The sequence below is a fragment of the Babylonia areolata genome, chromosome 13 (genome assembly GCF_041734735.1).
Source record: "Babylonia areolata isolate BAREFJ2019XMU chromosome 13, ASM4173473v1, whole genome shotgun sequence".
NCBI classification, from domain to species: Eukaryota; Metazoa; Mollusca; class Gastropoda; order Neogastropoda; family Buccinidae; genus Babylonia; species Babylonia areolata.
Genome location: NC_134888.1, coordinates 39,513,588 through 39,539,968, shown reverse-complemented (window position 1 = coordinate 39,539,968; position 26,381 = coordinate 39,513,588). Strand labels below are relative to the sequence as shown.

At 43.1% G+C, this 26,381-nt stretch overlaps 1 protein-coding gene across 1 annotated transcript in view; it reads left to right on the top strand.

Annotated features, from left to right (window-relative positions):
• The window catches only part of LOC143288767 (E3 SUMO-protein ligase RanBP2-like), a 96,405-nt gene that overhangs the window by 64,027 nt on the left and 5,997 nt on the right, over positions 1 to 26,381 (top strand). Inside the window, 16 exon segments of the mRNA XM_076597395.1 lie at positions 424 to 702; positions 1,889 to 2,245; positions 3,192 to 3,416; positions 4,981 to 5,757; positions 7,301 to 7,519; positions 8,144 to 8,450; positions 10,007 to 10,116; positions 10,118 to 10,214; positions 11,029 to 11,112; positions 11,835 to 11,927; positions 12,539 to 12,697; positions 13,501 to 13,617; positions 14,613 to 14,788; positions 17,644 to 17,707; positions 18,520 to 18,882; positions 20,463 to 23,117. Of these exon segments, the coding sequence (XP_076453510.1) occupies positions 424 to 702; positions 1,889 to 2,245; positions 3,192 to 3,416; positions 4,981 to 5,757; positions 7,301 to 7,519; positions 8,144 to 8,450; positions 10,007 to 10,116; positions 10,118 to 10,214; positions 11,029 to 11,112; positions 11,835 to 11,927; positions 12,539 to 12,697; positions 13,501 to 13,617; positions 14,613 to 14,788; positions 17,644 to 17,707; positions 18,520 to 18,882; positions 20,463 to 23,117 (6,082 nt within the window).

The following is a 26,381-nucleotide window of genomic DNA, read 5'->3' as shown; positions in this document are numbered from 1 at the left end:
ATATTTTCTCTTTTTGTTTAATTCGGTCGAAGGACAGGGCAAACATCTGAATGGTAATTTGAGGACATATTTTTGCCATTTTTGTGTGAAACAAAGAGAAATGATTATATAAAATATTAAAAAAATCCTGAGAGTGTGTGCCAACCACTGTGTTTTTCTGTTCCAAGGTGCTGAAAGTGTGTGCCAACCACTGTGTTTTTCTGTTCCAAGGTGCTGAAAGTGTGTGCCAACTCTTTGTTTTTCTGTTCCAAGGTGCTGAAAGTGTGTGCCAACTCTTTGTTTTTCTGTTCCAAGGTGCTGAAAGTGTGTGCCAGCCACTTTATTTTTCTGTTCCAAGGTGCTGAAAGTGTGTGCCAACCACTTTGTTTTTCTGTTCCAAGGTGCTGAAAGTGTGTGCCAACCACTTTGTTTTTCTGTTCCAAGGTGCTGAAAGTGTGTGCCAACCACTACATCTCAGCTGACATGAAGCTGACGCCGCTTAGCGCTTCAGACAGAGCCTGGTGCTACACTGCCCATGACTTTGCCGAAGAAGAGATGAAGTTGGAGAAGTTTGCCGTCAAGTTCAAGAACCCTGACAAAGCAGGAGAGTTCAAGTCTGTATTTGAGAGCTGTCAGAAGGAGGTGGCCGCTGGCGAGACATCTGCTGACGCTTCTGCTTCTGCTGCTACCCCAAAATCGCCTGATAAAACAGATGGTCCCAAGGTACAGTCCTGTTTGTTTGCTTTTTTGTTGTCTTTTTCTCTCCTTAGATGCATAGTTCAGGCTTGTGGCTGAAATGGACGTGATGAAAAAGGATGTATTACATTTTCTGCTATATTGTCTAAGTTATTGACCGTAGGAAAGAATCTTCGTTTGGCAGTCTGTTGCCCAGACGCTTGATGAGGATTGTTTTAATCAATTATAAAGCTGCTTGCAGACTTGTAGAAAATGTACATGAAACGTCAGCTAGAGCTTTCAGTTTATACTCAGCTTTACTGTTGATTTGCACTGCTGCAATAGAAAAGGCAATTATTCTTTCAGAAAACAGATTTTTGAGGAAATTGTTGAAATTTCAGCTGCATTTCAGAATAGCTTAACGTGCTTGAATGTTTTTTTAGCCCCAGTACATAGCAGAATGGCAGAAAGATACAGTTTTAGTTATATTTTGTGGTACAGATAAATATTTGTGTGTGCTGTGTTGGACTAAAGCTGTTGGTTTCCAGTTCAGTTGTAAGATTATAGAAACAAGAATAGAACCATCAAAACATGACTTCAGGGAGTTTTGAAAACAATAGTTCTTTGATGATACACTTGTTTCAAGTCTTATGTTCATTGGGCATGAAATTGTCAGATCATCTCCGGGGCAACCGTCTTGGTTCTCATTTTACTCAGCAGCTATGCCTGATATATATATGCATGTTTGTTTGTTTTTTTCAAAATCGCCATCAGTGCATAATTACCGTTGGTGTATAGCTAGAAGTGTATACTTATAGTTTGAATTTAACTTTCAACTTCAACAAACATGCAGTCAAGCAAGTTAGCATTAATAGTTGTCAGACTTACCACACCTGTTTCTGTTTTTCCGTATTCCAACCACCATGTTATGAGTAGATAGATATACACATATACTACTTTTTGTTTCGGACCTGCAAACCATCAATCAAGTTATTGTTAGTAGCAAACGGCCCCTTTGCAGGTGGTTGGGCGGTTAGCAACATGAATTGTTTTGATTTATTTGTGCTAACTGCAGACTAACATGTGACTTTTGTTTCCTATCTGGAAACCATTCTTCAGGTAAGTGTTCATAGCAAAAGCCTCTTTACAGTTGGCTAGGCTTAAGCAAAAATGCTTTGATTAGTGTTAGTAGCAGGCTGATGTGTTAGCTCTGTGTCTTACCTGTCTTATCCAGTCCTTAGCAGAGATGTTCAAGCCGGAGGAAGGCAGCTGGGAGTGCACTGGTTGTTACGTCAGCAACAAGGCCGATGTTCAGCGCTGCCTGGCCTGCCAGGCCCTCAAACCTGGCCTGAAACCTGAGGATGTCAAACCGGCCCCCAAAGACAGCCCCTTCTCCTCCGCCGCTCCTGCTGGCACGTTTGGTGGCCTCAAGATCGACAGTGGTGCCGGCGGTTCTTTTGGGGGGTTCAAGTTTGGCGAGGGTGGAGCTCAGAAAAGCGTGTTTGGAGGCAGCAGCGGAGTCAGCGGTGGCGGGTTCAAGTTCGGAACTTCTCCTGCTCCTGCTGCTGCTGCTGAACAGAACGAAAAGCAGGTGGGTCTGTTTGGATGTAGTGGGTTTGTTTTTTTTTGTTTGTTTTTTCCTTTACCAGTGCTGTGATGATAATTATGGTTATTTGGTGTTGTTGGTATTGTTGATGACTTCAGGGAGTTTTTAAACAAAAGTTCTGTGATGATACACTTGTTTCAAGTCTAATTGAAAGCAAAAGAAAACAAACAAACAACATCTGTGCACTGCCTCCCTCTTTCTCTGTCTTTTTCCCTATGTTCAAATGTTGATTTTGCAAAGTCTCTGGCTTTGTCCCATGGCAACATTTCCATCTCTTTCATTGAGTCTGTTTCACAAGAGTTAGGATGGATTTTAGCTAGTCTTCAGAGTGACAGTCTGTTTCATATCCCAGTGATATCATTAAAAACCAGAAAACATAACTGCTGTATGAAAAGTCTGATTCTTTTTATGAATGTCAGTGGCATGAATGTGTTTGATGACCATCCTTATCAGGAAAATGAGCCTCAGAGTAAGACAAGCTCTTTTTGTATTTCTCTCAGCCTCAGCTGAAATAGTATTTATTTTGTAAAACAGTTTTTCACCAAGCTTGGATACTGTAGGATTGCTGAAAAATACCATGGGTTGCTGGAACCAGTTGTGGTCCTTCCAGTTTTGCTGTGAAGATCAGTGTAAATAGAAGCATGACATGAGTAATCCAGGTTTTTTCAACAAACATTTAATGTGATTTTCTGACCTAAAGATTGATGCTCTTTCTGTGTTCTCTCTCTTCTTATTCTCTGCCACTCCTCTCTCTCTCTCATTCTGTCTCCTATCTCTCTCATTCTGTCTTCCCCATTCGTCCAACCTTTCCAGAACATTCACTCATTATATGTCCATCACCAGTCTGTACGTTCTTTCTCTGTTTTTATTTTTTGTGTGTCTGTGTGTGTGGTTTGGAGACTGATATTGACGATGTGTGGAACGGTTTCAGCCATCACTGGCAGATATGTTCAAGCCGGAGGAAGGCAGCTGGGAGTGCACTGGTTGTTACGTCAGCAACAAGGCCGACGTTCAGCGCTGCCTGGCCTGCCAGGCCCTCAAACCCGGCCTGAAACCTGAGGACGTCAAGCCGGCCCCCAAAGACAGCCCCTTCTCCTCCGCCGCTCCTGCTGGCACGTTTGGTGGCCTCAAGATTGGTGGTGGTGTTGCCAAGAGCGTAAGTTGCTTGGTGACTTGCCAGTATTTGCAGTGATTTCTTCTTCTTTTTCTTCTTCGTTCATGGGCTACAACTCCCACTTTCACTCATACGTACGCAGGTGGGCTTTTACGTGTATAACCATTTTTACCCAGCCATGTAGGCAGCCATACTCTGATTTCAGGGTTGCAGTGATATGAAACTGGATAAAGCAGTCAGAGAGAAATGCAACAACAACCAATACTGTTACTCTTGGAGAGGCCAAAGACACATAAGACATTTTGAGTGTGAAACAAACACAGTTGCAGACAGAAAAGAAAACGGGGGGAAAAGATGTAACTCTGCTCTGTGGGGATGCGCTGTTCTGGGGAGTGGGGATGCTCTGTTCTGGGGAGTGGGGATGTGCTGTTCTGGGGAGTGGGGATGCTCTGTGGGGATGTGCTGTTCTGGGGAGTGGGGATGTGCTGTTCTGGGGAGTGGGGATGCGCTGTTCTGGGGAGTGGGGATGCTCTGTGGGGATGTGCTGTTCTGGGGAGTGGGGATGCGCTGTTCTGGGGAGTGGGGATGTGCTGTTCTGGGGAGTGGGGATGCGCTGTTCTGGGGAGTGGGGATGTGCTGTTCTGGGGAGTGGGGATGTGCTGTTCTGGGGAGTGGGGGAGGGAGGAGCCTGAATTCCAGATAGAGCAACCTGTTGTGACAAAAAGTGTTAAAATACTGTACAGTACAATGCAATGCAATGCAGTAAAATAATACAATATGACCCATTCCATACAAAACAGTCACTTCATGCTATTGATGCTTGGCACTTCTCATTCACCACTGTGAATATGAATAAGAGGCACAGTGAAATAAACACAGAAACTTTAAGACAGGAAGCTCCAGATGTGTTGATTCTCCCTTCATTGGACATGAACACAGTACACAGGCAGAATAAATGCTCAAAGACGTATAGAGTTTATTCAAGACTGGACAGTATTTATTGTACAGTAGTCTAAAAGAGCATGCATGCCACATGCAGAGCGGGCAGACAGGTTGAAACGTGCTTTACAACCTTAGTATCTTTGTTATGTTTGTGTTGGAACATTCAGAAGATTCAATCAGTCAGAGAAATTTATGTATTTTAAGCAGTATATTACACATATTTGATTAGATATCTGATTTCATTCAAGTTATTACAGGTAAACATAGATATAGATTTTATCTTCAACCCACACTTGAACATTTGGAAGGAGGACAGTCTGGCCCAACACAAGCCAGTTATATTTTTGTGAATAATTTTGTTAGTCATCTAAATTGTTTGTCCCTTCTGTTTAGCTATTTGAGACTAAGTGTGTGTGTGCTTGAGGTTGTATGTGTGTGTTGTGTGTGTGCTTGAGGTTGTATGTGTGTGTTGTGTGTGTGCTTGAGGTTGTAAATGTGTTTTGTGTGTGTGTTGTGTGTGTGCCTGGGCTCATTTGTGTGTGTTTCTTTGTGTGTGTATGTGTGTGTGTGTGTGCATACTTTGACTTGTGTCTGTCTGTGTGCACTAGGACTGGCTGTCTCACGAGGAAGGCAGCATGTTTTATTTGCGGTTTGTGTTGAACAGGATGAAGGGAAGCCAGCCCCTGCCGGTGGCTTCAGATTTGGGGCGTCACCAGCAACGTCAGACGCTGGTGGGTTCAAGTTCGGCACGCCTGCGAAACCTGCGGAGATGCCCACCACCACCACCACCACCACCAAGGCTGCCACTCCTGGTGGGTTCAAGTTCAGTTTTGGCACCCCGTCCTCCTCCTCCGTGTTTGGCACACAGTCAACTGCTTCCACAGCAGGAACTCCGGCATTCGGCACTACCACCACCACCACCACCACCACTACAACAGTGTCAGTCACCCCAACCACCACGGCCACAGCCAAACCTCCTGCAGGTTTTGTGTTCGGGGGTTCGAAACCCGGAGCTCCTGCTGCTGCTCAGACACCAGGATTTACCTTTGGGGTCAACACATCCGCAGCCAAAGACACCGCTGGCTTTTCATTCGCTAAACCCCAAGCGACGGTTCCGCCCACAGAGAAATCTGAACCGTGCTCGGGGTTGTTGCAACAGCTGTTGACGACCGAGGACCAGCCAGAAAAGATTCAGACGCCAGCGCAGGGGTCTGTGTTCGGTACTGCCTCGCCCGCGACCTCAGACAGTTCAAAGCCATCGGGTTTCCAGGCCAGGCTGGGTCAGATGACGTCCCCGACAACGGAGACGAACAAGGATGGGTCACAGAAATCCGGGTTCCAGTTCACCTTCAGTCTCCAGAAGCAGCAGCAGCAGCAAAATGCACAGCCAGCAGGGCCCAAGTCTCCAGAAGTGGATGAACAGGGCTTCTATCTCAATAAGGTAGACATCATCTTTTTGTTTGGTTTGTCTGAAGCATGACATTCAGCTTGCTGTTTGAAGAAATGATAATGATGTTGTTTCTTACGAAGTTTCATCATAGCTTAGTTTTAGTGTTAGCGCAGGAATAATATTGGTGGTTTTTCTTATGAAGTAGCATTAAAGCTCAGTAGTAGTACTGTAATGAAAGCAGCACTGATCTTAATGTGTTTTGTTTAATACATGAAAAAAATAAGGACATACACCCAGACTCAGATCACCACTGACCATGATTTTTTTGCTCCCATTTGCTCTCTGATTAGACCTTGATAGGTGGTTTGTTTTTTGGTTGTTTTTTTTTGTTTTAATCTTTGAGATAAGAACCTACACTGAGGTCCTGTGTGATGTGAGCATAACCTATGAAAAGAAATCTGTAGTAACAAATATCTCTTTAAATATCCATTTTGATCAATAAACTTGCATTGTAGACTAATAATAACAGAAAACATTGCACCGTAGTGGTACACAACACATGGGAGAGAATTCCGAATTTCAAACATATTTTGTCAGAGAGATGTAATAAGCAATTGAACAGATTTAGATCTGATTTGGGATTTGTTTCAGACTAAAAGTGTCATGTCATGAAACATACTGTGCAATCATTGAAATGAATTAAGAATTTGAATCTGTTGCTGAAAAAACAGAGTTGTTAAGATGGGAAAAAGAGGCAGAGTAAGTAATTGCTTTGTAGAAGAAAAGTTAAACTGAAGTGTGAGCAGACTGTCAAGGAGGCTGGAAAAAAAATGAAATAACACTTTTAAGGTATTCTTTAAAGTGAAACTCTGGGGATTTCTTTTTTTTTTTTTTTTTTTTTTTTTTTTTTTTTTTTCATGTCGTGGAAGGACCTAAAAGATGTATATATTTATAACATTTCATTTGCAATGATTCCATAAATATACATGTGGATGGTTGCTCATTGGCAAAAATAGTGGTAGCTTTAGCCTGGGGAATCTCTCTAGATTCTATTCATAGCTAGAAACCCCATCTACGTCATGAAGCAGTCCTTTATTTGAACGTTTTGGTTGGGTCACTGTCCAAGTGTTTGCCTGACTTCTCTCCTCGCTCTCTCAACAAAATGTCGGACTGACGCCGTGCTCAAGACATGCGATCGTGACGAACTAAATCAAAAATGATTTCTTTCTTTAGCTGATGCTCAGAAAGAACTGAAGCGTAAATTCGAAGGAGAAGATAGAGATGAACATTTATAGGACGATCTGATAGAAAATAAAGGGAGCAATCAAGAGAGTGGCCAAGATGCAACTGTCAGTGAGTGATGTCAGCTGTACAGCTGTTAGCAGACGACAGATGACGGAATTAGCAGCAGAGCGATATTCTTGGCACGCAGCCAACGCGGTCTGATGAGAACTGAATCAAGTGACCGTGTGAGAGGGGTGAGGAGGAGGGGGGGGGGGTGGAGGTTAATAAATGACACTCTGCATGCAGTATTCAGACATTTTGTCATAGTGTCAACACCTTCGGATATCCTCACACTGTACATTGTTACCAGGAAGGAGAAGACTCACACATCTACTTTGAGCCAGTGGTTTCCTTGCCGGAGAAGGTCGATTTGAAGACGGGCGAGGAAGAAGAGGAGGTGCTGTTTGAGAGCCGAGCCAAACTGTACCGCTTCACCAGTGGGGAATGGAAGGAGCGAGGACTGGGCACCATAAAGATCCTGCAGCACAAAGAAACTGGCCGCATCCGTGTGCTGATGAGAAGGGAACAGGTGGGGAGGGGGGGTGTGATCTGTGAAATGTGTGTAGTGTCTGTCCTGTGGTTGATGTGCTTGTGTGTCCACCACTACAGTTTTGTGGTGTGTCCTGTTTTGAAATATGTGAATAATCTGTCCTGTGGTCAGTGTGCTTGTGTGTCCACCAATCCGTTTTATGGTGTGTCCTGTTTTGAAATACGTGGTGTCTGTCCTGTGGTTGATGTACTTCTGTGTCCACCAAACCGTTTTATGGTGTGTCCTGTTTCGAAATGTGTGTAGTGTTTGTCCTTTGGTTGATGTGCTTGTGTGTCCACCATAACCATTTTGTGGTGTGTCCTGTTTTGAAATGTGTGTAGTGTCTGTCCTGTGGTTAATAAACAATTGGAAATTTAGTTGTATAAAGCCATAGAAAACAGAATTATTGTTTGCTGTTGAGTGGGGTATGTATATATTCTGAAATGTTTGTTTACACCACCCCTTCATGATTGGCATGGCCTGTATTGAATAAAACCTCCATCTCTGTCTCTGTGTCATTCTCTCACTCTCTGTTTGTCTGTCTGTCATTCTCTTTCTCTCATTCCATCTTGGTCTCTCTCTGTCTCTGTCTCTCTCTATATATATTCATGTATATCATTGCAGGTTCTGAAGATCTGCTGTAACCACTTTATCACGGAGGAGCTGGACCTGAAAGCGATGTCGCGCAGCGAGGGCAAGGCGTGGGTGTGGTACGCCATGGACTTCTCGGAAGGTGAGGGCCAGATGGAAAAGTTCGCCGTACGCTTCCGCGATGCTGACATTGCCAACAACTTCAAGAAAGTGTTTGACGACTCCAAGGAGAAGATGAAGACACCCAGCAAAGCAGGCGCCAAGATGCTGGACCCGACAGTGGTCAACAGTGGGGGGAAGAAGGCCGAGGTGTCCCGGAGGTTGTTCCACCAGGAGGAAGGTACGTACGCATGCACAACTTTTCTTTCTTTCGTGGCGATAGTCTTGACATGATGACCTTCGTGGTGGGTGAGGCTCTAAACACCATAATTTCATTTGATTTTATTTCCTCTCTCTTTTTTTTTTTTCTTTTTTTTTTTTGTCCCTTTATCCAAGCAACGATAGACCTTATTGAATTATAGTGTGGAATGTGTGTGTGTGTGTGTGTCTGTAGTCCTAGACTTCCCACCTTATGTAGATGTTACTTGTAAGAGAACTTATTTGCTTTGTTTTTTCTCCCCCTTTCTCCGGACAGCGATAGACCTTGTCAAATTGTTGCATGGAATGTGTGTGTGTTTCTGTAGTCCTAGACTTCCCACCTCATGTAGATGTTACTTGTAAGAGAACCTACTTGCAGCAAAAGGGTTCCCTGGCAAAATTGTGTTGAAAATTTATTTTATTTTATTTTATTTTTACCCCTTGCGGAGAAGGTGCTTTTCTTTCTGAATGGATACATTTCACAATCAGTTTGGTGTAATGTGTCATTGTAACACATCAGTACAGGGTTTCCTTTAAAGTGGAAGCATCAGAGGAATAAGTGATGAAATGAATAAACAGATAAATAGATCACAGTAGATAAATAGATGGGCTTTTCCCTCCTTTGTCTTTTCTGTTCTGAACAGAAATCACTGTAGTGAAAGTGAAAAAGTGAGTGGTGAGAACAAGGGGGAGTGGGGAGAGAAGGTCATGTTTGTCAAAGTTTCTGAATCATATTCAGATGAAGCTTTTGACGGGCGCAATGCTTTAGTGATTAGGGCATGGGACTTTCAGTCTGAAGGTCCTGGGTTCGATTACTGAATCAGAGCCTGGTGGGTTGTGGGTGAAGATCAGTTGTTTTTTTCCTGATTTCCCAGGACAGGATATACACACCTGGTGTCTTATTATGCTTCCTGCGTATTCATATGCAGAGTATAACCATCTAAAGAGTGTGGTAGAAAATATAAAAAGGTTACTTGTAGTTAAAAGAGTAAATGTGTGACTTTTTTTGTCAAAACAGATTGTGTGAAATTCGGTCTGCTCTCCCCAGGGAGAGCGCATCGCTACACTGAGAACACCACCCCCTTTTTTTTTTCTTTTTCTTTCTTTTTTTTTTCTGCCTGCAAATTTGTTTGTTTTCCCATTGAAGTGGATTTTTCTACAGAATTTTGCCAGGGACAACCCTTATGTTGCCTTGCGTTCTTCTTCATGCGCTAAGTGCATGTTGCACACAGATCCTCAGTTTATTGTCTCATCCGAATGACTAGCGTCCAGACCACCACCCGAGGTCCAGTGGAGGGGGAGTGCATTCAGATTCTCACGCTTCCGAGGCGGACTGTGTTACCTCAAGGCCAACACTCCATTTGCTACTGTTTGCTTACACTAACTGCCCTCAGTGCTCACAGAAGAGGATCAACTCTTTATTGAGGATGGTACTGGACTGACTGGGGATATGGGTGAAGTGATATGTGTTGAATTTTCAGCTTTAAATTTATCTTGTACAGCAGGGTTTTTTTGTTTTGTTTTTTTTTTTTTGCAAAGTGACTGACGAGCAAAGTGTGGGCCACATTCCAGACAATGGCGATGTGGTGTTCCTGTATGAAGAAACCCCAACACCAGACCAGGTAGCCAGGGCTCGCAAGCTGCTCCTGCCCTGACACCTTTTACCTGTACGAGAACCGACCGGGCTGTCCCGGCTGCATTGGCTGCGAGGACTATGACCCCAGCAAAGCACCTGCTGTGCAGAAAGGTGAGAATGCAGGTGATTCTGCCCCACCTCCCCTGGCTGCTCTTTGATTACCTGTCCACTGCAGACTATGGGTTGTGTGTGGTGGAAGGATTTGTGGATGGGTTTTAAAAAAAAAAAGGTCCAGTTTAAGGTCACTCTGCGACAACATGGGTGTGGGGTGGGTATTGGGATGTAGAAAGGTAATAGAGTAAGGGATTGTCAGTCTCTGAGGGGTAACAGTTCAAAGACAAGATGGAGAGAAGAAAACGGAGAAAGATGATAGAACTTGATAGGGTTTTTTCCCTTTTATTCCAATCTGCATCAAAGTCGAAGGTTGAAAACGCCACATTTTTAGATGATCAGTTTTGCAGTGTTTTTCATTTATTTATTTGTTATTATTTATTTATGCCTTTGACGGGTGAACACATTTCCTCATGCAGCATCAAATTTGTGCGACTCACCATGCCATTTGGGGAGCCTGCAGCATGAGGATTTCATGACTTGGGGTCTACTTTTGGTTTCACTCGTCACTGTAAAACTGGAAAACACTTTCTGTGACTGTATTCTTCTGATAAAGGGAAATATTTGGCATTTCTGTCTGTGTTTGTTCAGCGTATGTTCTGACCATGCTGTCAGAATGTTTCTTGTCACAACTGCACTGACTGATTTACTGAAAGGGGAGTAATGCAAGTGGATTTACTTAGAGCAAGAACAGGGTTAGGGTGTGACAAGAGAGTGGATGGCCTTGCCACCGTTGTTGTTATATGCTCTTGATGAAAAGGTACGCTGCGCTGACGGTACACTGATCGGTTGGTACATTGACTTGGGTGTGCAGAAAAGGCAGTCGCAGCTGCAGCAACACCCGCAGCCCCCACCCAGTCAGTGAAACCACCAGCACAAGAGGAAACCTTTGAAAAAGGTGAGTCGGCCATGTTGGTGGTGGTGACCAAGAGACTAGCTGTCGCTCTTCTGGTGGAGTTTTTGTCTTGCTGTGGTTCCAGACTAGCTGTCGCTCTTCTGCTGGAGTTTTTGTCTTGCTGTGGTTCCAGACTAGCTGTCGCTCTTCTGCTGGAGTTTTTGTCTTGCTGTGGTTCCAAGGGTGATGTTACAGCGTCTTTCATAACCTCTGCTTTTGTCAGTGTGTGCTCTTTCTGGGAAAACAACCTGAGCTTCTTCCAGAAGTCCACTCTTACCAGAATTCATTGCAGTGTAAACCAGTAGTGAACAGCTCATGTGGATACTGTGCCAGTGCAGAGACACTAATTCACACTTTGAAAAAATGTATTTCGTACCTTTCACTTATTTTTATGTTGTGTTGCTTGTATGTTGATAAGGAGATGCTCAAATTACAGCTCATCTGGATGCAGTGACTGTGTAGACACAGTTATACTCATTAAGTTTTTAAAAAATATATATATATATATTACGTGTGTGTGTGTGTACACACAGACTTGCACATGCACACACACAGACATACATATATATATATATATATATATATATACACATATTTATTTGACTTTTCTAAAGTCATTATGATGCATTGCATATACTGTATTGCGGAATTGGGAGCTGTTCATTCTCTTTCTTTTTTGATGTTTATTTTTTTTTGGCTCAAGGTCCATGAAACACTTGTTTCAGCCTCGGAGGGAATGCTGTTTGGAAAAAGCGGTGGGATGTCTTTCTCGGCTCTGGCTGCCACCAGTGGGGAGACGCCGGGCTTTGGGTCCAAGGGTAAGTCGCAGCAGGAATCGACAGTCCTTGCTGGTGACTTGTTGCTGCTAGGGTCTGTGCCCAGTACTGAATGAATACAGGAATTTGATTTTCAGTCGTGTTTCAAAAGTTTGGCTTTGCTCAACCTGTAGACGTACTGCAGAGAAGTTAATATATATAAATGTGTGTGTGTGTGTGTGTGTATGTGTATATGGTAAAGTCAGGATATATATGTGTGTGTGTGTGTATATATATGTATGTGTGTTTGTGTGTGTGTGTGTATATATATATATATACAGTCGTGATAGTGTTTATAACATGTCTGTTCTACTGTAGGGGAAGTAATATTTGAGGGGTATAGGTTTAGCAGTACACTAACGTGTGTAAAAACAACACACAACAAAAAACCATGGACAGCCCTAAAGTAACACTGTGGTCGGCTGGCTTTGTACACACCATTTATTTGTCTTGTCAGGATAACTCTGCAGCTGGTAAAACAGAGACTGAATTTTTGGGCCATTTTACGCAGTCACTGAAGATTCCTCTGATGGAAACTTACCCTTTCCTCATTGTCCCCACAGCATAGCAATAGGTCTTCCACAAAGTGATGTTTCTGTGCGGTGTGTTGTCAGATCCATCCAAGCCATTCCACTGGGCGGGAGCTGGCCAGAGGTTGTTTGGGGCTGGAGGAGGGGGAGGGGCAGAAGAGGTGGAAGGAGAGGTGGCCCCCAGTGAGGACATCCACTTTGAACCGGTGATACCTCTGCCAGAGCTGGTGGAGACCAGGACAGGTGAGTGGGTCTGGAGGGGGCAGGTGTTCACCTGTGTGTGTGTGTGTCACAAAGGAAGAACAACAGGTGTTATTTTGTTTTATTTTATTTTCATTTTTACTTTTTCTGCCCCATCATCTACACCATCTCTGTAGCATAAGTCCCACACTGCTCAAGTTTCCCATACACAGCTACAGCCGGCAGTGTCAGACCTGGCATTTCACAGGGAATTGATTTATGGTGTCATGTTGCCGGGGGCCACACACCAAAGGAGACCTTGCACAGCTGCGTTGTCAGCCTTCATGTGTTCAGAAGTGCTTGATGAAAACCTGTTTGTTGTTGGTGATTAGTTTGTTACTGTTTGGAGTTTTGTTTCTGTGTTTGTCTGATGTGTGTTTACACGGGTGCAGGTGTATCTGGATGCTCAGGAAATATGTTTTTCAGATATCCTTTTTTAATTATCACAACCACATAAGGGAAATGATATTGTTTTCCAGTTTGCCAGTTCAGTTTCACTAATGTGCAGTTTTTAAAAAGCATGCAACTTTCCATGTGATGTTTAAAAACGAGAGAAGAGAGAAAAAAGAAAACACTATTTGTTGTGCACTTGTTTCTCAATGTCTTATGTGCCAAATTCAGCCTGTTGATCATTAATTTGGATATGTACAATAGGCTTCACATATTGCATTGCACCAGAGAAATAAAATCTTTTTCTGAATTATTTCTTTTAAGTGATTTTTTTTTTTTCTCTCTTTTTCTCTTTTTGTTATTTTCCCGTGTTTGCATAGATGTTTCCAGTGAACATGTCTTTTTCATGATTTCAGGTGAAGAAGACTGGACTGTGCTGTTTGCACAGCGGGCCAAAGTGTATCGCTTCGACAGCTCACAGTGGAAAGAGAGGGGCATAGGAGAGATGAAAATCATGAAACATACATCTCAGTGTAAGTTGATTTCTTTCCTATTGATACTTTATACCTCAGTTTGTCGTTGAAGAAATTTGATACCTTAATTTGTCAGTATAGGTTGCATTGTGGTGAAGTGGTTAGCACCATGGATGACCACAGGGAGGCTGTGGGTTCAAGCCCCATCAGATGTGGGGCTGTTTTGCCCATGGCCACCTCCCACTCCAAGTTGAGTGTGCTCTGGGCACAGATGGGACTTCACATTCAGATCATCCACCTCACGGATGTGTCTTTGGAAGTGTCCACATTTCTTTATCAACACAGCTGGTGTCTATTTCTGTTTCTTTATCAACACAGCTGGTGTCTATTTCTGTCTTAATAATTATATTATGACGGGTGCAACAGCCGAGTGGTTAAAGCGTTGGATTTTCAGTCTGAGGGTCCCGGGTTCAAATCTCGGTAATGGCGCCTGGTGGGTAAAGGATGGAGATTTTACCAATCTCCCAGGTCAGTATGTGTGCAGACCTGCTTGTGCCTGAACCCCCTTTGTGTTACACACAAGCAGAAGATCAAATACGCTCGTTAAAGATCCTATTATCCATGTCGGTGTCTGGCGGGGTATGTAAACAAGAATGTCCCAGTATGCACACCCCCGAAAACTGGAGTATGGCTGCATACATGGCGGGGTAAAAATGGTCATACACATGAAAGCCCACTTGTGTACATACGATGGAACATGGGAGTTGCAGCCCATGAACGAAGTAGAAGAAGAAGATTTATTATGAGAGTACAGCATTGTCAAGTACTCCTAAGCTTATATGGTTCCGATAGCAACTTCTTCATTCCTTTATTATATTTTGGCATTGAAATATAGAAAGTAATATGTCAAAATTTCTGCTGCAAAACAGACACCAAAAAAGGGAAAGAATAAACACACATCATATTGGGATTTATATTAGGGGACTGACAACAAATTCATCATTGTGGGTTAACCGTGGTGATGGACACGCGTGTGTGTGTGTGTGTGTGTGCAGTGTTGTTCCGCGTGCTGCTGCGTCGTGAGCAGGTGCTGAAGGTGGCGTGTAACCACCTGATCTCCGCCAGCATGGAGTTGCGGCCCATGAGCACCTCGGAGACGGCCTGGTGCTGGGTGGCCAGTGACTTCTCCGAGGATGAGTCCAAGATGGAGCAGTTTGCCGTCAAGTTCAAGGTCACTGGGCATGGGAGAGGGAGCTGAATAGATGGCTTGTGTGTCGGGTTTAAACAAAAAATCTTTCATCGGTTCTCATAAAGTACAAAATGCATGTTTCTTCTTTTCTTTTCCTTCTACTTTTGTTGTTGTTGTTTTTTTTGTTCAAGTACAAATAAATTCTCTTTGCTTTTTCTTTTTCTCACTTAACTGTGTGAAGAGTTCCTGTTGGTTGGGCACGGCACATGACTGGGTGTGTGTGAAGAGTTACTGTTGGTTGGGCACGGCACACGACTGGGTGTGTGTGAAGAGTTACTGTTGGTTGGGCACGGCACACGACTGGGTGTGTGTGAAGTTACTGTTGGTTGGGCACGGCACACGACTGGGTGTGTGTGAAGTTACTGTTGGTTGGGCACGACACACGACTGGGTGTGTGTGAAGAGTTACTGTTGGTTGGGCACGGCACACGACTGGGTGTGTGTGAAGAGTTAGTGTTGGGTGGGCACGGCACACGACTGGTTGTGTGTGAAGAGTTAGTGTTGGGTGGGCACGGCACACGACTGGTTGTGTGTGAAGAGTTAGTGTTGGGTGGGCACGGCACACGACTGGGTGTGTGTGAAGAGTTAGTGTTGGGTGGGCACGGCACACGACTGGGTGTGTGTGAAGAGTTAGTGTTGGTTGGGCACGGCACACGACTGGGTGTGTGTGAAGAGTTACTGTTGGTTGGGCACGGCACACGACAGGGTGTGTGTGAAGAGTTAGTGTTGGGTGGGTACGGCACACGACTGGGTGTGTGTGAAGAGTTAGTGTTGGGTGGGCACGGCACACGACTGGTTGTGTGTGAAGAGTTAGTGTTGGGTGGGCACGGCACACGACTGGTTGTGTGTGAAGAGTTAGTGTTGGGTGGGCACGGCACACGACTTGGTGTGTGTGAAGAGTTAGTGTTGGGTGGGCACGGCACACGACTGGGTGTGTGTGAAGAGTTAGTGTTGGTTGGGTACGGCTCATGACTGGCTGTGTGTGAAGAGTTAGTGTTGGTTGGGCATGGTTCATGACTGGTTGTGTGTGAAGAGTTAGTGTTGGGTGGGCACGGCACACAACTGGTTGTGTGTGAAGAGTTAGTGTTGGGTGGGCACGGCACACGACTGGTTGTGTGTGAAGAGTTAGTGTTGGGTGGGCACGGCACACGACTGGGTGTGTGTGAAGAGTTAGTGTTGGTTGGGCACGGCACACGACTGGGTGTGTGTGAAGAGTTAGTGTTGGGTGGGCACGGCACACGACTGGGTGTGTGTGAAGAGTTAGTGTTGGGTGGGCACGGCACACGACTGGTTGTGTGTGAAGAGTTAGTGTTGGGTGGGCACGGCACACGACTGGTTGTGTGTTAAGAGTTAGTGTTGGGTGGGTACGGCTCATGACTGGTTGTGTGTGAAGAGTTAGTGTTGGTTGGGCACGGTTCATGACTGGTTGTGTGTGAAGAGTTAGTGTTGGGTGGGTACGGCTCATGACTGGTTGTGTGTGAAGAGTTAGTGTTGGTTGGGCACGGTTCATGACTGGTTGTGTGTGAAGAGTTAGTGTTGGGTGGGCACGGCTCATGACTGGTTGTGTGCTAAAGCCTGGGTTTCTGCAGACGGTCTTCCTGTCCATTCTGCAGTGTTGTTAGACATGTCCATTCTGCAGTGTTGATAGACATGCCCATTCTGCAGTGTTGATAGACATACCCATTCTGCAGTGTTGTTGATAGACATGCCCATTCTGCAGTGTTGATAGACATGTCCATTCTGCAGTGTTGTTGATAGACATGCCCATTCTGCAGTGTTGATAGACATGTCCATTCTGCAGTGTTGATATACATGTCCATTCTGCAATGTTGATATATATATATCACATGTGAAACACATAGCAGCAACATGCTTCTGTGTATCTGTATGGATGTCCGTTTTCTTTCTTTCTTTACGTCTCTTCTTTATTTTTCTTTGTCTTTGTTTTCTTTTCTTTGTCTCTCTGTATCTCCGTATGTCTTAGCTCTCTTAATCTTTGTCTCTCTGTCTCTTGTGTCCCTCTCTGTCTCTCATTCTCTCGCCTTTTCCCTCTCTCCCTCAGTCTCTGATACTTATCATATTGAAGAGTAGAGTAAAAAAAAATATATATATTAAAAAATCAACGTAAAATTGAATAGTCAAAATGATGAAACTAACTACAGATTAATAAAAAAAAAAATGAGTACATTGATAGAATGCAAATATTGATACCTTTATGAATTGTGAATCAAAGTTTGAATTGACTGTGTTATGGTTTTGGACTTTCTGTGATCAAAATTTTATTTGAATCAGTTATGCGTGATTAATCTTTTTTTTTCTTTTTTTAACTTTTTAAAACATTTTGCTAAGACATGTATACAATATACAGAGAACAGTATGAACAAACAGTATAAATGAACAGTAGCATCCAACAGAGAAAACAGAAATCAAAAGTTTGTTTTTTTTTAAAAAGAAAAAAAAAGCATGTGTGATTAATCATTGATCTTTTACTGTGAAACAGATAATGAATTCAAGCCTTTTTCTGTTTTGAAATCACGAATAATCTCTTTTCATCTCTGCCCCCTTTCCATTCTGTGCTTTCCAGCGGTGTTATTCTTTGAGTACTACCTTGGGAAAACTGTAAAGTATCCATTCTTTGAGTACTGCCTTGGGTAAACCGTAAAGTATCCATTCTACCTTGGGTAAACCGTAAAGTATCCATTCTACCTTGGGAAAACCGTAAAGTATCCATTCTACCTTGGGTAAACCGTAAAGTATCCATTCTACCTTGGGAAAACAGTAAAGTATCCATTCTTGTGGACTAAAGGGGAATGTATGGTTGTCGTGTTTTCTGTTTAGAAAATGGAAGTGGCCAAGGAATTCAAGGCCATCTTTGAGGACTGCCAAGAAAAACTCCGACAGGGTAAGTTGAGGTTTATGTATGTTGTTATTTTGCGTTGTATACTGCATCGTGTTGTTCAACAGCAGGCCGCCTGCTGTCTGTTTGCAATGTGCTCGCTGATTTTGCGTGGTGATAGTGGTAGAAAGACATGTCTCGTGGGTCTGCCTTGTTTGAACTTCCTGAATAACATGCAGAAATGTATTTGTGAAACATTCAGCATTTTATTGCACATTTTATTGTGTTGAATGTATCATTTATCTAAGAAAAAGAGAAGGCATAACAAGGCTTGTCTGTTGTTGAAGACAGTGATGATCAAGTGTGATAACTGTTTCCAGTAACATATGTGATGGGCTAGAGGGGCAAACAATAAAAAGATATCTCATTATCTGTGGCCTATTGCATGCATGTCAACTCCACAAGCACCTGCCTAATGCTGCCTGCACATATTTTCAGTTGGCTGCATAGAAATACATACCGGAAGAAAATACTTTTTGTAGAGGTGGATCAAATCTCAAAGTGGCATTGATATTTCTGGAAAAAACCTCTGGAAACCAGGAAGAATCTTTGATAATGTAATCATGAAAGCAAGGACGGGTGAAAACTTTGAGGCAACATTACCTTTCTCATTTAGGCTGACAAGATCTACACAAAGAAAGATACAATTAAATACTCTTTTCTTAATCACTTTTTTTTTTCAAAATGTTTCCCAGCTTTTTTTGTCTATCTGATTATTAAGACTATGGGGTTTTATGTTGCTGTTTTTTTCCACTTTTTTATTATTATATCTTTTAAATCACTTGCAATATTTTTCCCCCCTGCTTCCCCCCATCTAGGTGAGCAGAACGAACCAGTCCAGGAAACCATGGTGTCTTCCTCGGTGCAGCCGACGGGTGACCGTGGCAACGTGCGTCACACGCAGGCCATTGACGTTGCCGTTCAGGACACGGTGGTGTCGTCGGCCCAGCCCGTGATGGGCGACAAGGGCAACCCTTATTATTCCCAGCAGCTGGATGCGTCAGAGCAGGACAGCGGGGTGTCCACTTCCCAGGGCAACAAGGGCAACAACTCGTCTTTCTCCCAGGCTCGGGATGTAGCTAGTCAGGATGCTCAGATCTCCTCCACCACCACCACCACCTTCCAGGCTTCGGCAGGGGGAGGAAACCCTTTGTTTTCACAGCTGCTGAGTCCTGAAGAGGGTGAGCTGATGATGTCTTCTTCGTTTTTTTTCCTTTCTTTGTGTTTTGGCACCATCTTGGTTTTTGTTGTGCGTGTTTGTGTTAGTTTTTGCGTGTGTTTTGGGGTTCTTGTTGGTTGTGTTTTTTCTTCTTCTTTTTTTGTGTGTGTGTGTTTTGTTTGTTGTTTTTTGTTGTTGTTTTTTTAATCTTTTCTCCCCTCTGAATCAGGTTAGTTTTCTTTTTTATTCAGTTTTTTTTTTTATGTGGATTATGTTTTAGATTTACAAAAAGTGGTGTCGTTTTGAATCTTGCCTGGAAGTAAAAGTTGGGTTGTTTTTTTTTTGTTTTGGTGTAGTTCAGAAGCATATGCTTCAGTGCCTGAGTTTACCTCAGTGAGAGAAAAAGCAAGGTATTGAATTCTGTGCTCTGAACAATCTGACATTTGGGGGGGGGGTGTCTGTTAAAAAAAAAAAAATCCAGGTTTCGTCAGTGAGATAAATCTCACCACAGTGTTTGCTATGCTCTCTCTATAGGAAGTTGTTGATACCAGATCAATAAGAAATGATTTGCTGCACATTGGTGAAAAGTTGATAATACCAGATCAATAAGAAATGATTTGCTGCACATTTGGTGAAAAGTTGATAATAACAAATCAATAAGAAATGATTTGCTGCACATTTGGTGAAAAGTTGATAATAACAAATCAATAAGAAATGATTTGCTGCACATTTGGTGAAAAGTTGATAATAACAAATCAATAAGAAATGATTTGCTGCACATTTGGTGAAAAATTGATAATACCAGATCAATAAGAAATGATTTGCTGCACATTTGGTGAAAAGTTGATAATAACAAATCAATAAGAAATGATTTGCTGCACATTTGGTGAAAAGTTGACAATAACAGATCAATAAGAAATGATTTGCTGCACATTTGGTGAAAAGTTGACAATAACAGATCAATAAGAAACCATGGTGTTGCATGTATCGTTAAAGATGTTAATACCAGATAATTAAAAAAGATATATACTGCACGATTTGTTAAAAGTTGTTTGTAACAGGTAAAGAAATATATTCATTCCAGGCTTTAAGAAAAACCAATGAAAATATTTAAAAAAATTAATTTGATGCACATTTGTTTAACAGTTGTAAATAAAAGACAACAAAAAAAGAAAAGAAGAAATTGTGTGCTGCAAATTTCATTAAATGTTGCTCATACCATCTAAAAAAGAAATCACATGCTACACTAAAAGTTGTTCATAACAGATATTTAAATTAAAATTAAAAAAAAAATTGTCGGCTGCACATTTGGTTACAAGTTTTTCATAACAATAACTGTTTAACTTTTAAACTGTGTGCTGCACATTTCAATAGAGTTGCTTCATACCAGATAGAAAGAAATCATGTCTTGCACATTTGAAGACAAAAGCTGGTTCGTTGTATGTAGATTTCTGCAGCAGACCAATGGTGCTTAAAAAAAAAAAAAAGGAAAGGGAAAAAAAAAAAGATGCTGGTAGTATGATGTACCCTTGTTTTTTCTTCTTCTTTTTTTCTTTTTTTTTTTCTTCTTTTTTTGACACAAATGTGTATTCATTGATACAGGCCAAGAGGGGGCAGAGGAATCTCAGATAATCGCGCCCACTATCGGTCAGGTTCATGCCACAAACAAAGATAACACTTTTAGCTCACACCAGGTAGGCTGCACATGGCAGGTGACATCAACACAGCCAGGTGACAGGTGCCAGGCCCATCAGGGCATACTGACACAGCAGGGTGAAAAACCTCCAGTGGACTCTGGCAACACACGCCACACTCTGCAACTAGACGTCACTGGGTTACAAGACACCATGACAAAACATGATGCTGTATCTGTGGGGGACAAGGGGAATGCGTATTACACAAAGCAGCTGGATGTGGCGTCACAAGACACCATGACACAGAAACATGTGACGCCACAGGGAGATAGAGGTAATGCGTATTACACAAAGCAGCTGGATGTGGCGTCACAAGACACCATGACACAGAAACATGTGACGCCACAGGGAGATAGAGGTAATGCGTATTACACAAAGCAGCTGGATGTGGCGTCACAAGACACCATGACACAGAAACATGTGACGCCACAGGGAGATAGAGGTAATGCGTATTACACAAAGCAGCTTGATGTAGCGTCACAAGACACCATGACACAACAAAATGTGACACTGCAGGGAGATCAGGGAAATGTGTATTACAAAACACAACTGGATGTGACATCACAAGACACTATGACACAAGAAAGTGTGACGCCACAGGGAGATAGAGGTAATGTGCATTACACAAAGCAACTGGATGTTGCATCACAGGACACCATGACACAGAAACATGTGACACCGCAGGGAGATCAGGGAAATGTGTATTACACAAAGCAGCTTGATGTAGCGTCACAAGACACCATGACACAACAAAATGTGACACCGCAGGGAGATCAGGGAAATGTGTATTACACAACACAGCTTGATGTGGCGTCACAAGACACCATGACACAACAAAGTGTGACGCCACAGGGAGATCAGGGAAATGTGTATTACACAACACAGCTTGATGTGGCGTCACAAGACACCATGACACAACAAAGTGTGACGCCACAGGGAGATAGAGGTAATGTGTATTACACAAAGCAACTGGATGTTGCATCACAGGACACCATGACACAACAAAGTGTGACACCGCAGGGAGATACAGGAAATGTGTATTACACAACACAGCTTGATGTTGCATCACAAGACACCATGACACAGAAAAATGTGACGCCACAGGGAGATACAGGAAATGTGTATTACACAAAGCAACTGGATGTGGCGTCACAGGACACCATGACACAGAAAAATGTGACACCGCAGGGAGATCAGGGAAATGTGTATTACACAAAGCAGCTTGATGTGGCGTCACAAGACACCATGACACAGAAAAATGTGACACCGCAAGGAGATCAGGGAAATGTGTATTACACAACACAACTGGATGTGACGTCACAAGACACTATGACACAACAAAGTGTGACACTGCAGGGAGATAGAGGTAACGTGTATTACACAAAGCAGCTTGATGTAGCGTCACAAGACACCATGACACAACAAAGTGTGACGCCACAGGGAGATCAGGGAAATGTGTATTACAAAACACAGCTGGATGTGGCGTCACAAGACACTATGACACAAGAAAGTGTGACGCCACAGGGAGATAGAGGTAATGTGTCTTATATGCTACAGTTAGATGTGGCATCACAAGATAACATGACACAGAAAAATGTGACACCACTGGGAGATACAGGAAATGTGTATTACACAACACAGCTTGATGTAGCGTCACAAGACACCATGACACAGAAACATGTGACACCACAGGGAGATAGAGGTAATGCGTATTACACAAAGCAGCTTGATGTAGCGTCACAAGACACCATGACACAGAAACATGTGACACCACAGGGAGATAGAGGTAATGCGTATTACACAAAGCAGCTTGATGTAGCGTCACAAGACACCATGACACAACAAAGTGTGACACCGCAGGGAGATAGAGGTAATGTGTATTACACAAAGCAACTGGATGTTGCATCACAGGACACCATGACACAGAAACATGTGACACCGCAGGGAGATCAGGGAAATGTGTATTACACAAAGCAGCTTGATGTAGCGTCACAAGACACCATGACACAACAAAGTGTGACGCCACAGGGAGATCAGGGAAATGTGTATTACAAAACACAGCTGGATGTGGCGTCACAAGACACCATGACACAGAAAAATGTGACACCACTGGGAGATAGAGGTAATGTGTCTTATATGCTACAGTTAGATGTGGCATCACAAGATAACATGACACAGAAAAATGTGACACCACTGGGAGATAGAGGTAACGTGTCTTACACAACACAGCTGGATGTGGTGTCACAAGACACCATGTCACAGAAAAATGTTACGCCACAAGGAGATAGAGGTAATGTGTATTACGCAGTACAGCTTGATGTAGCGTCACAAGACACCATGACATGTAAAAACACTCAACCACCAGGAGACTGGGGGAATACCTGTCATGATCAGCTATCAGAGACAGCCTCACAGAACACCACTGTGTCAAAGCAAATTTGCACTCCCCAAGGAACGGCAGAAAAACAGCAAAGCCCCGAAGCTGGCAGAAAGAGCAGGCAGCATGGCAACAAGCCAGGGTTGGTCTTCTATCCGGGCCGAATGGAGGCGGAACTCTTAGGCAGTGAGTGTCCTTTCCACTGACCCTGTGCCCGTGTGTCCTGCATCGTGATAGCCGTTGGGGGGGAAGCCAGCTGTGTGGAATGTGGGTTTTGACCGGTGGATGCAGGGCTGGCCAGTATTGTGTTCCTGTAGAGAGGTGGTTTGCTTTGGAGTTTTAACACAGAGCTTGAGAATGTGTGGGATTGGAAACGGTATTCTTACATTGTAGCATCTTCAGTGCAGCTTGGGTGTGTAGTGTTTGGTTGTTGATGCCTGATTGTTCAGTGGTCAGCAGAGTGATGGCTTATTTTCAAATATAGTGCATTTGCAAAATCTTGTTAGTATCCATGCTGTAGGTATACTGATGCCTGAAAAATTGTTAATTTTCATATGTGCTGCTGTATTAGATAAGTAAATGTATTGCTAACAGCATCTTCAGTCTGTCTTCACATTGCATTTTAATTTCAAGCACTGCTGAACAAAGGTGAAAGAAGTGTTATTTCTAAGACAAGGTACCTTAAAAATCAGGCTGGTGAGCGCGTCATTAAATAAGTCACATCCCCTAAATTAAATTTTAAAAAAGGGGGCGGTGGGGGGGATCTGTTCACACATAAGCCACAGTGGTATATAAGTGCAAATGTCTCACACACACACACCCTCCAAAAAAAAACCCCAGAAGTGTCGAAAACCAATGGCCAGTTTGATTGCCTTCAGTTTGAAAGCTGCATCGTTAGCATTGCATTGTGTTTTCGGCATGATGGAAGTGCCTTCAGTTTGAAAGCTGCATCGTTAGCATTGCATTGTGTTTTCGGCATGATGGAAGTGTCTTCAGTTTGAAAGCTGCATCGTTAGCATTGCATTGTGTTTTCGGCATGATGGAAGTGCCTTCAGTTTGAAAGCTGCATCGTTAGCATTGCATTGTGTTTTCGGCATGATGGAAGTGTCTTCAGTTTGAAAGCTGCATCGTTAGCATTGCATTGTGTTTTCGGCATGATGGAAGTGCCTTCAGTTTGAAAGCTGCATCGTTAGCATTGCATTGTGTTTTCGGCATGATGGAAGTGTCTTCAGTTTGAAAGCTGCATCGTTAGCATTGCATTGTGTTTTCGGCATGATGGAAGTGCCTTCAGTTTGAAAGCTGCATCGTTAGCATTGCATTGTGTTTTCGGCATGATGGAAGTGCCTTCAGTTTGAAAGCTGCATCGTTAGCATTGCATTGTGTTTTCGGCATGATGGAAGTGCCTTCAGTTTGAAAGCTGCATCGTTAGCATTGCATTGTGTTTTCGGCATGATGGAAGTTGTCCCCAAAATCAGATGTGTAAACCTGCTTGTGCTTGAAGCCTTTCTGTATATGCATGAAGATTTTTCTTTTTCTTTTAAAATTAGATATACTAAAAGAATAAACACCACACACTGCTCTTGAACCTTGGTCTTCTTCGTTGTGGGGTAAAAACAACTAACAACATCATCATCATCAACAACAGTGTCAAAAGCAGCACGAGGTCACTGGGAAAAATGAATGCATGCAGGAGTTACCACTGTTGAATGAAGAAGTAACAAGGGGATAGAGCAGCATCATGGCATTCTGTCAGCTATGAAGTGTGTTGCTGGCAGTGATACTGCTTTGATGTATTGTAAACTTTCCTTGAGGGCCTAGTCCGTAACTGTAGTGGTGTGGATTGTGAAGATGCCGATCCGTTCTGCCCTTGAAACGTTGGATCTTTTGTTGTTTTTGTTTCTTTTCTGCTCTCCTGTCACATGTTTTTTGTGTTGTTTTCGGGTGGCTTTTTTTTTTTTTTTTTTTTATAGATCCATCATCTTTTCTGTCAGACATGTTTTTTGATCCATTTGTTTCTGGTGAATGTAGAGGCAACTCACATCTTGTCAGTATTATCTTGCTCCATGTTTCTGGTGAATGTAGAGGCGACTCGCATCTTGTCAGTGTTATCTTGCTCCATGTTTCTGGTGAATGTAGAGGAGACTCGCATCTTGTCAGTGTCTGTTATCTTGCTCCATGTTTCTGGTGAATGTAGAGGCGACTCACATCTTGTCAGTGTCTGTTATCTTGCTCCATGTTTCTGGTGAATGTAGAGGAGACTCACATCTTGTCAGTATTATCTTGCTCCATGTTTCTGGTGAATGTAGAGACGACTCACATCTTGTCAGTGTCTGTTATCTTGCTCCTCTGTAATGATTTTGACATGTTCATTGTAGCAACACGCAGGCATGATGTTTCTGTACCTCAGGAACGTCCTGAAACTAGTGAAAGGTTGTTTTTTTGTTGTTGTTTTTTTGGTGTTTACTTTCTTTCCGTCAGTTTTTGTCTTGCTGTAGTACAACATGAGCATGTCATTATCAGTTTTCCCCCAGACAGACCAGTCATTATCAGTTTTCCCCCAGACAGACCAGTCATTATCAGTTTTCCCCAAACAGACCAGTCATTATCAGTTTTCCCCCAGACAGACCAGTCACTATCAGTTTTTCCCCAAACAGACCAGTCATTATCAGTTTTCCCCCAGACAGAACAGTCATTATCAGTTTTCCCCAGACAGACCAGTCATTATCAGTTTTCCCCAAACAGACCAGTCATTATCAGTTTTCCCCCAAACAGACCAGTCATCAGTTTTCCCCCAAACAGACCAGTCATTATCAGTTTTCCCCCAAACAGACCAGTCATTATCAGTTTTCCCCCAGACAGACCAGTCATTATCAGTTTTCCCCCAGACAGAACAGTCATTATCAGTTTTCCCCCAGACAGAACAGTCATTATCAGTTTTCCCCCAAACAGACCAGTCATTATCAGTTTTCCCCCAAACAGACCAGTCATTATCAGTTTTCCCCAAACAGACCAGTCATTATCAGTTTTCCCCAAACAGACCAGTCATTATCAGTTTTCCCCAAACAGACCAGTCATCAGTTTTCCCCCAAACAGACCAGTCATTATCAGTTTTCCCCCAAACAGACCAGTCATCAGTTTTCCCCAAACAGAACAGTCATTATCAGTTTTCCCCAAACAGACCAGTCATTATCAGTTTTCCCCAGACAGACCAGTCATTATCAGTTTTCCCCCAGACAGACCAGTCATTATCAGTTTTCCCCCAGACAGAACAGTCATTATCAGTTTCCCCCCAAACAGACCAGTCATTATCAGTTTTCCCCCAGACAGACCAGTCATTATCAGTTTTCCCCCAGACAGAACAGTCATTATCAGTTTTCCCCCAGACAGACCAGTCATTATCAGTTTTCCCCCAGACAGACCAGTCATTATCAGTTTTCCCCCAGACAGAAC